Source organism: Arachis ipaensis, chromosome B08 (assembly GCF_000816755.2).
Source record: "Arachis ipaensis cultivar K30076 chromosome B08, Araip1.1, whole genome shotgun sequence".
In the NCBI taxonomy this organism is placed as follows: domain Eukaryota; kingdom Viridiplantae; phylum Streptophyta; class Magnoliopsida; order Fabales; family Fabaceae; genus Arachis; species Arachis ipaensis.
The window spans coordinates 15,333,930-15,345,283 of NC_029792.2; the positions used below are offsets into that span (position 1 = coordinate 15,333,930).

Genomic DNA, 11,354 nt, shown 5'->3' on the forward strand with positions numbered 1-11,354 from the left:
GTTTGTATAGGACAACTTTTCGGAAGATACAATGTTCCTATTTCTCTTACCTACCTTGGAGTGGATTTAAAGTACCTAATAATAAATAAAAATAAACTCTTTAAGTGAGAAAGCTATTTTCACAAATTCTCCAACTCTTTACTAATTGATGCTAAATTAAACAAACTCTGTAAATAAACTTTTGCATGAAAACTCTCTCATACCTTACAAACTCTCTAATAACTGATACTAGATTAAACTAACCCTGATACCAACTATAGATATAGTACCCAGAATTGACTTCTTATGCCAAATGTAAGAATTGGATTGACATTGAAGCAAACCAAAGGTTATAGGGATAAACAGAATTTTATTTTCAAATAAACTAATATTCAAAATAAAAATGAGAATTAGAAGAGCAAAATAGTGTAAGCCATGAGTTTGCTGAAGTATTGCATCTTCTCTTCTTCAACATAAATTTTGGGAACAATATCATCTGTCAAATCTCCAATCCTATGAAGTTGCTTACATGCTTCGAAGCAAGCAATTTTCTTCAACGCTTTCTTATCATCTTCTACACAAATAATTTGTATAGCACAATTTTTCGGAAGATGCAATGTTCCTATTTCTCTTACCTACTTTGGAGTGGGTTTAAAGTACCTAATAATAAATAAAAATATAAGAAAAAAAAGGAATAAGATTGATGGAGAATGCACTAGCATCTCAAAATAGGGTTCATGCAAATGAAGAAAGCAAAACTAAGATATAAATCATGTAATTTCGGCCTGAATGAACAAACTAACCCGTCTGAATGGAGCCAAGAGCAAAATATATGTATCAACTCAATGCTAGAACTCAGAGTGACAATGGCTTTAGTGCTTTCAACTCGATAAACCCCCTCGTTGAATCGATAAAATACTAGAATTGTCTAACTTGAGATATAAAAAAATAATATTTTATCATTTGGTTCTGAATTTTATTTTATTTAAGCATCTTGATTAAATACTTATGGATAGATAAATATTTATTGTTGAAATTAGTTTTAGTTTTTAATAACTTATACCAAATGATACTAGATTGAACTAACTCTGATACTTTATAACTGATACCAAATCATTTTACTCTCTCATACTATACAAACTCTCTAATAATTGATACTATATTAAACTAGCTCTGATACCAAATGTAAGTATAATATCAATAATTGATTTTTTCAGAATCACTCACTCATATAATATAACATAACCTCTATATAATATTCTCTCAACAATAACATAACAATATACTATGAAGAAGAACAATACTACATACAATAATACATATTTCTACTCTCTATTAACTTTCTCTCAATAGAGAGGAAGTGAAGACTCTCACTCTTATCATATTTTGAATTATGAACTTCACTAGAATAATATATCTTACATGAGTCTCTATTTATAGACAAACAATAATTATAACTAATCTTAATGCCTTAGATACTTAATTGCATTCTACATATTTTTTACTTATAAATTTGCATCAAAGTGTCATATTCTAATTCAATTTGGCTATGTTCAAACAAGTTGTATTCAAGCCAATCATTTTGACCATGCATGCATTTTCTAGTTTATTGGTTCTTATATTCATTCCTAAATTTACTTCCTTCAAATTTGACTTGTCAAGCTTGATACAACTTCTATAATCTTCTAGCAACTTGATCAACTCTTATCCATTCTTTCATGAAACTTCCATCTATCCTTCACTGATGGTTATCAACTTGAATAAATATTTTTGTTATTCATAAACATTTTAACAACCTCTAAAAATTTTAATTCAACTAGAATTCTTTAAATTGGTTATTAGTAATTCATAAGTTTAGTTTAATTTTAACAGACTAAAAAAATTAGATTTGCTTAATAAGAGAAAAGAACGAAAGAAACAAGAAAGAGAGAGAATGAGATAAAATTGGAACTTTCGATGCGATGATGGTGGTGGGTGCAAGAAACGGAGATTGATGCAAGTAATCAAGTTGCTCTTGTTTTTCTATTTTAGTATGAACAATTAATTGTTAACTCTTTTTCCTCACTTCTATTTTTATAAATATTCTGAACTTTTTTGCAGTTTGAAAATACAAACTATCTATCAAACATGCATCACAAACAAGACAAGCATGAATAAAACTAAATCTAAAAATAAAATAGTACAAAGTAATAGAGTTTAATTTTAATCATCTATAAATAATCACTCATTTATTTGAAGCATTGATAATTTTATAAGGGTATAAAGAAAGCAACTCACTATTTGTAATAAAAAATCTTAATAATTAAGTTTGAAATTTATATTTATTAAATTTTCCATAATAGTATGATAGTATAATTAAGTTGATAGATATGACACCAAAAAAAGTTGATAGTTATAAACTAAATCCATTTATTAAGATATTTTTATTTTATGTTTAAGTGTTAATTAATGTGAAATATTTTCTAAATCATGTGAGCCTATACTATCTTATTTCCCTAAATAATTGAATCAATATTTAACACACACATATATATTAGTTGGTTTATTTTAATACTTTTTGACAATGAAATATATTATAAGTCAACTTTTGGATTGTAGTTCGACCAACAAAGGGAATATGCAGCTTCGACAGTAGAATGTTGCATAAAGCAATATGGTTTTTCACAAGAGGAGGCCTATAAATTCATCAAAAAAAAATTCATAGGCATAATAATTATAAAAAATGTTATTTGTTAGATACTAGAATCAGGCACTAATGTATTTGTGTATAAATATATATATGATTTAATTTATTTTCAATGTGTATTTATATTCTAGTATATATTTTATACTAGTAACTGACTTTACTAACTGATTTTGGTATACACGTAACATAACTCAATAATTATTGATATCCTTTTAATATGTGCACTCTTCAAAGACCATATTATAAATTTTGCTTTATTAGGAAAGCTTGTTTGGCAATTACTGCATAATAATAAAGATAAGCTTTGGATAAGAATTATGTTGGCAAAATATTTATCTGGGAGGTCTTGCTTTTCACCCAATTTTTCTAATAATATTTCAAGCACTTGGCGAGCGATTTATAAGACAATAGAAAAGCTTCGTGATAGTTTTGATTGATGTACATGCAGGATGTCTCAATCCTTTTGGTATCATGCTTGGCGACTATGTGGAACGCTAGCTCCTTTGGTTCCTTTTGTGCACATCTCTGATTCTCACTTGAAACTAGAAGATGTATGTCTGGCACCATGAACAATGGCAGTGGGATATTCTTTGCACAATGATTCCGGAAGAAGTTAAACTTGATTTGATGCTTTTTGATCCTATCAAGCAGGCAGGAGATAAAACAGGTTGGTTTTGGACAAACTCAAATACTCTCACCTACTCGACTAAAAGCGGGTATGAATGGCTATTGAAGAAGAAATTTGGCTGAAATGATAATGAAAATTGACTTTGGCTTTGGCGCTTGAGAATACCGGAGAAGATAAAGTGTATGCTCTGGCTTTGTCTCAACAACGGAGTTCCCACAGCTAGTTACCGGTTTCAAAGAGGTCTTGCTACTTCTGATTTTTGTCAGAGATGTTATCTTGTGCTAGAGAATATTAACCACTGCTTTAGGACTTGCCAAAAAGCTCGTCAGATTTGGATTAGCTTAAATTTGGGAATGACTGTTGAGGACTCTAGTTTGGATTTTGTGTCTTGGATTCGTTCTAACCTCAACAAAAATGAGTTTCTCTTTGCAGCGGCCTTTTGGTGGATTTGGAGGAATAGGAACAATGACATCTTCCATCAAGATGATCCATGGAGTAAGGAGAAAATTGTTCACTTAGTTCAACATGCTGCTCGAGATTTCTCTAAGGTTATTACCAACCAAAAATATATTATTCCTTCTTCTTTGCAATATAGCTGGGAACCACTTCCAATGAATGTCTGTAAAGTGAACTGCGATGCAAGCGTTTTTGAAAATTAGCAATTAGCTGGTTTTGGATGTATTATTAAAGACAGCATGGGAATTTGGATGAAAGGTTATTCTGCCAGTATACCTCTTTCTAGTGTTCTCTGTTGTGAGCTTCATGCTATTTGGAGAGGGCTTGTTATGGTTTGGGATTGCGAGTGCAAAGAGGTCATATGTGAAACTGATAATCTTGATGCGTTTCTTCTTGTTTCGCGAGGCACAACCAGCATGATTACGAATGACTCTGATCTGCTTGACAAAATCAAAGAGATGTTTCAGCGCAATTGGATAGCTACTTTAGTGCTCATCTAGCGCACAGCAAATAGAGCGGCTGATTTAATGGTTAAGACTGCTACTTTAAACAAGCAAGTGTAGCTAAAGTGGTTATTGTCCTCTAATAATTTAGACATTATTATTGTTATCTTCCGTCAAAAAAAAAAAAACATATTGTAGCACTGCTTTTGGATCCCGTGGTCGTGTAGCAGTTTTACGGTCCTAAACTTTCGGCTTCTATCCTGATTAATTGGCCTTAATCTTTAATAACGAGCTTTAATTATATGTATGTTGTTCTCCTTTTGTGTTAATCTGTTATTATTGTTTGTTTGTAACTTTGTCTTGTGTATGGTCAGCATGTGCTTTTGTCATCGGTTATTTTTTGTTTATAAGCAAAAAAAAAAAAAGAAGCTTGTGGCAGCTAGTCTTATACTCTTATATATATTTGAAGTCCTTTTTTATATTTTCTGGTTCATTCATCTTGAATTTCAAGCATTATCGAACAACTATCGAAAAAAGTGTAGCAGCCATAGTTGACTTTTTATTCAACAAAACAGCTAATAATCTTATGCATTAAAAATAATAATTATGGTTTTACTTTGCAATATATTTAAGGAGGCCACTCAGATAAACACGCCTAAAACATCTTTTTTTAAAGATGTCTTTATATTGTGTTTTAATTAGTTTTGGTATAATTTATTCGGTGTTCCTCATCACATATTATTAAATTCCTCAAAAGATTTTCTTTCTAAAAACAATAAAAAACATTTAATTTGGACTAAAACAAAAAAGGTAATAGATTAACTATTAGATTTTTTTTTAAAAGATTATTTACATAAAAAAAAATCACATTCATCTTTTATATTTATATATATATATATAAGCTCTTAAAAAATTTTATAAATAAAAAAATAATTAATTTTATACGTATAATATAGGGCAATTTACTTAAATAAATAGAATAGAGAAAACGTTTACCTAAATGTGCAAAACTGGTTCTTGTTACCTACATGTGCAAAAAGCCATTTCTATGTAATCCGTGGCAACCCACCACGGTTTCAAAACGTGCATAAACCGTGGCAGGTCCCAGCGGATTATGGCCAAAAGATATAGAGTGTAAACCGTGTAGGTCACCACGGTTTACTAAGGAGAGATGGCGTGCATAAACCGTGGAGAGTCACCACGGTTTATGAAGAAATTTGTTTGCACATAAAACCTTGTGGGTCACCACGGTTTATGTGTGGTAAATAATGGCCAGAAAACCTTGTTAATTTTATGTCCAATAGAAAATAAATTTATTAGCACAATAAATTTATGAGCAGAATCTTAAATTATGTCTTATCAACAACAGCTTTTTATAATAAAAAGAGTACAATAGAAAAAAAAAATTAGATAATACTAAGAAAATGATTTTTATAGTGCTTAAAAAATTGATGTCTATTTACTAAAAAATAAAAAATTAATATTTAATTTAAAATGATGAAATTTAATAAATTTAAAATATTTAAAATTTGTTATGTAAAATAAATTAGAAAAAAATTAGACTCATAATTTTTTTTGTTTACTTTTTTAAACATATTTACTTCTATCTGATTAGAGTGTGGATCCGATTCGATCCAATCCGATCATCTTATAGATCAGATCATATTCTCAAATTACAAATCAGATATGGATAAATACTGTGGATTTATATGGATATGATCTAATCTATGAACACCCCTAACTATTACTATAGGTTCATTGTTGCAAAAGAATGTTTTATTTATTATAAACTATTATTAGATTTTAATTACCATTAAAACAACTGAATGGTCAACTTAATTACCATTATTATATCCATAGTTGCAAAAACCGAACTGGATCGGTTGGTTCGACCAGAAAACTAGTGAACCAGACTAGAACTGGATTATAGTCCAGTTCGGTTTACTCTTTGGACCGTTTAAGGAATAAAATCGGTGTGAACTGGTAAGAACCGGTGCAAACCGGTCTAACCAAACTGGTTTGCTTGAAAAAATTTTTAAAATGTCTCCACAAGGTCTCGAACCAAGAACCTTGGAGCAAAAGTAACCTCTACTTGCCACTTAGCCATATCTTTAAAAAAAGACGTTTTAGGTGTGTTTATCTGAGTGAAAGAATACAACAATAGCCTTAAATTAAAAATATTTGTTCCTCTAAGATTAAAATATAAAATTAATGATTCTCATTGACCTTTTTTTCCCCTCAACTTCAACCCTAGGCATGCCTTTTCGTGCTCCCAAATCATGTCTCTTTCTCACTCATATCTCTTGGTTTCATGCGAGTTATATGTTACAATGAATTGAAGGTAAATCTACCCTCTAACTTTCTACAAGTCTATCATGCTCTATATGCTTTCAAATTTTCCAAAATGCTTCTTAAGTGGTTCGAACTCTTACCCTAAGAGTTACAAGAAAAGATAATTTATCACTAGACTAAGATGCTTCTTATGTAAATTTGGAAGCATATAGAGCATGGTAGACTTGCAGAAAGTTAGATTGTTGTAGATTCACCTTCAATTCATTTACTTTCAATCCATTGTATCATCACTTGTCCTCTTTTGATAGGCTAATCAACTCTTAGCCATTCTTAGCCACTACTTTCTATGCCACCATAGAACTTCCCATGTTATATATACACCCAAATTGAGCTTTTATCATCGTCCATTAATAAATATACATAAAACTAGAATGTCTCTTGAAGCTGCCTCCATTCCTGTGTTGATTATTACGACTCAAGATTCAACATCTTCTAACTTGAAGCGATCTTATACAAACTTTGCTCCTAGCATTTGGCATGATACTTTCCTTCACTATGCTGATCCACAATCATTGGTATGCTATTTACTTATTTATACTTTGACATGCATCTATATCTTTAAATAGCTTTTGTGAGTGCTCCAATTCATAAAATTTCATGCCCTTTAATTTAATTATTTTATTATTATTTTCAGGAAATCAATGAAATTCTGAAGGAAAAAGTTCAAGTACATAAAGAAAAAGTGAAGATGTATTTATCTTCTAATGATAATATCTCACAAAAATTAAATATTATTGACTCAATTCAATGTTTGGGTTTATCTTACCATTTTGAACGTGAAATTGACGAAATATTAGCACAAATTCACTTTCATTTTACCAACAATAGCCTTGGTACAAAGCAAAGTAGCCTTTATTTTCTTGCATTATTCTTTCGTTTGCTTCGACAAAATGGATATCATGTTTCTTCAGGTATACAGAATTGAAAAATAAGCTAGTTGAACTATAGAAAATTCAATACCAATTTATTATGTTTTAGATTCACCATACTTAATATGACCGTAAATTATATGTATAGATATATTTAACAAATTCATCAAGAACAACGAAGGAAAATTCAATGAAATCATTACTCAAGATGTTGAAGGAATGTGGAGCTTGTATGAAGCTACACAACTAAGGGTTCATGGAGAGAATATATTAGAAGAAGCACATAATTACACATACACTAATCTAAAGTCCATTACCAATCAATTGAGTCAATCTCTTGCTGAACAAACCAATCGGAGCCTAAAGCAACCTCTTCACAAGGCAGTTCCAAGGATAGGAGCAAGGTCATACATGTCTTTTTATGAAGAAGATCCTTCTCATAGCAAATTTCTTCTGACCTTTGCAAGATTAGACTTCAATTTGCTACAAAAATTACATCAACAAGAATTAGGCAATATCACCAAGTAAGTGTTCGTTTTCATTCAAGCCAAGCAATAATCCTTGTTAATAAATTCATACTCGAAATATATAAGATATGATTTTTTTGTATTTTGTTTTTATTTTCTATTTTTTTTTATATTAGATTCTACACAACCTTATTTAATTTACTTATTTTTTAAAGATTATATTTAACTTGTAAAATGTTCTTATTTAGTTATTTTCCTTTAGAAAATTGATTTAAAACAGTGTGAACTTTTTATAATAAAAATATTGTGGAAACACAGTAACAGACCCAAACTTTCTCAATTAACCAAGATATTCATTAAATAAAAAAGAATTATACTGAGTACTAGAGTTTGTAAGTGAAAGATGACTGAAAACAGAGAGAACAGAGGAAGAGAGAAGAAGCAAATGGTTGTTATTGATTGAATCACTCTTAGTTACAAGCTGAGAAATAAAACTATAACAGAATAACTTTTTCTGTTATAACAGAAAACTATAAATCGTTTGTTGATCAAAAATATTTGATTTCGAAAAACACCATAGTCGAAGTACAATGAATTTTTTATTGCGAGGAATAGAGTTTGGATCGAAAAGGGTTAGTTGGAGAATAAGGGATAGAAGCTAATCGATGTACTAAGTCGAGGAATAAGATCATTTGAAGTTGATTGTTGGTAGTTATCCACGTTGTACAAAAGAGCGAAAATGGTTATTCGAAAGTTAGCACACGCAGAAGTTATTTTTCATTTACAATTTTACGTGAGAATAGTTATTTTTCTTTAGGTTGCTTCCATGTATTTACTTTATGTAACAGCCCAGACCACCCGCTAGCACGATATTGTCCGCTTTGGCACACAAGGCCTCACGGTTTTGCTTTTGACGATAGGGATGCTAGCCGAAGCCCCCCACACTCACTCGTCAAAACGCGTCATGCTAGGGAGAGGTATCCACACCCTTATAAGGCATGCTTCGTTCCCCTCTCCAACCGATGTGGGCCTTACAATCCACCCCCCTAAGGGAGCCCAGCGCCCTCGCTGGCACATCGATCCAGGTTCTGGCTCTGATACCATCTGTAACAGCCCAGACCACCTGCTAGCACGATATTGTCCGCTTTGGCACACAAGGCCTCACGGTTTTGCTTTTGACGATAGGGATGCTAGCCGAAGCCCCCCACACTCACTCGTCAAAACGCGTCATGCTAGGGAGAGGTATCCACACCCTTATAAGTCATGCTTCGTTCCCCTCTCCAATCCACCCCACTAAGGGAGCCCAGCGCCCTCGCTGGCACATCGATCCGGGTTCTGGCTCTGATACCATCTGTAACAGCCCAGACCACCCGCTAGCACGATATTGTCCGCTTTGGCACACAAGGCCTCACGGTTTTGCCTTTGACGATAGGGATGCTAGCCGAAACCCCCCACACTCACTCGTCAAAACGCGTTATGCTAGGGAGAGGTATCTACACCCTTATAAGGCATGCTTCGTTATGTAACACCCTAATATTCAAATCCTTATGCTCGAGTCATAAGTCAATGATATTACGGTGGTACGACTCTCAGGTGGATTTTTAATATATAAATATAGGTAATTTCGAAAAGAGTATTAATCGAGAAGCCTGAAAAGAGTAGAAATAAAATCGCGAAGACGTATCACTCACGTTTCGACAACAAAAGATAAACCGTGAGGCCTTGTGTGCCAAAGCGGACAATATCGTGCTAGCGGGTGGTCTGGGCTGTTACAGATGGTATCAGAGCCAGAACCCGGATCAATGTGCCAGCGAGGGCGCTGGGCTCCCTTAGTGGGGTGGATTGGAGAGGGGAACGAAGCATGCCTTATAAGGGTGTGGATACCTCTCCCTAGCATGACGCGTTTTGACGAGTGAGTGTGGGGGGCTTCGGCTAGCATCCCTATCATCAAAGGCAAAACTGTGAGGCCTTGTGTGCCAAAGCGGACAATATCGTGCTAGCGGGTGGTCTGGGCTGTTACACTTTACAATTTCTGTAATATTTATTTTTTTGGCAAATTTATTTTTTAAGCAACATTTATCTTTCTTGTTCACTTTTAAGTTTACTTTATTTTCAATTTCAAGAGTGATTCGATTTAATCGAAGGCATTTTATGGCTTTATTTAAATTCAATGCAATTTATTTCAATTCTAGTCATTTTACTTTTAGATTTATTTTGATTTTTTTTCAGATTTTCTTTTTATTTTGTTTGATCGAATGATCCTTTGATGCACTTTAGAAAATTGGTACTCACAAAGTAGCAGGTTTTTCTCCCAAACCATTATATATCGAACTACTTTCGATTTGCTAAAATTCGATAAAATACCGTTACATTACTTAAGCTCTAAGTAATAGCTTCCTTCTCCATAGTTCAATTTATACATTGCGTAGGACCTACTCTATGACTGAGACATAGTTTTCATTAATTCTAAAGGTGGTGGAAGAGATCAGAATTTGCAACTAAGGTGCCATACATCAGAGATAGGGTGGTTGAGGCATTCTTTTGGCCATTCGCCATGTCCTCCGAACCTAATTACAGCACTACAAGATGCATGATAGGCAAATTTGGTGCATGTATCTCTCTTGTTGATGATACTTATGACGTCTATGGCACAGTTCAAGAACTTGAACTTTTCACAGAGGCCATCCAAAGGTTCATTATATTTCAGTCAAAATAAATCCACCACTAATTTTATAGTGGACGCTCACATGCATTTTTATATGAAGTTAATAGTTAAAAATTATTAGATAATTTGACAAGTTAACATAAACATAATTGCACATGAGTTTCCACTTAACTTTATAAATCAAGTTCTTTTTTTAATTTTTCAGATGGGATAGTAGTTGCATTGCATCTCTTCCAGAGTGTATGAGAGTGGTGTTTAATGCAATTATAGAACTCTTCGTTGAAATAGAGTCGTTGATTATTGACAGTGGAAAGTCAAACTTGGTGTTGCAACATGTTAAACAGGCTGTAAGAATTTAATTAGTTAATTAATAATCCTTTTATTAATTAGTTAATCATCGTCTTAATTTATGGTTCTACTTGCATTGCAGTTTTCCAACATGGCACATGGTTACATGGTTGAAGCAAAATGGTGTGATGAGGGCTATATTCCAACGTATGATGAGTACAAGGTCAACGGAATATTGACTTCCGTATACCCATTTCTTGTAACAACGTTCATTGCTTTGGGAGAATTTGCAACCAAAGAAATGTTTGATTGGGTCTTCAATGTTCCAATAATCTTAAAAGCTGCAACATTTATTTGCAGACTTACCAATGACTTGGCCTCACATAAGGTACAGATTTTTCCTAACAAATTTTTTGTTTACATTCATTTTCAAAAATTAATTAGTTTATAAATAAACTTTTTGTACTACAAAATAATATTTTAAAAGTTAAATAGTTGATTAAAAATTTAAAAACAGGAAT

At 32.4% G+C, this 11,354-nt stretch overlaps 1 protein-coding gene across 3 annotated transcripts in view; it reads left to right on the forward strand.

The window, feature by feature from the left end:
- The window catches only part of LOC107614528 ((-)-germacrene D synthase-like), a 5,235-nt gene continuing 748 nt past the window's right edge, over positions 6,868–11,354 (forward strand). The window contains exons 1-6 of one of the 3 annotated variants that reach the window (XM_016316717.2): positions 6,868–7,059; positions 7,179–7,455; positions 7,562–7,937; positions 10,353–10,571; positions 10,751–10,892; positions 10,976–11,221. In XM_016316717.2, the coding sequence (XP_016172203.1) occupies positions 6,916–7,059; positions 7,179–7,455; positions 7,562–7,937; positions 10,353–10,571; positions 10,751–10,892; positions 10,976–11,221 (1,404 nt within the window). In that variant the 5' untranslated portion in view covers positions 6,868–6,915. The remainder of the gene's footprint in view (positions 7,060–7,178; positions 7,456–7,561; positions 7,938–10,352; positions 10,572–10,750; positions 10,893–10,975; positions 11,222–11,354) is intronic. The other 2 variants (XM_021108976.1, XM_021108977.1) reach the window with 2 other exon arrangements.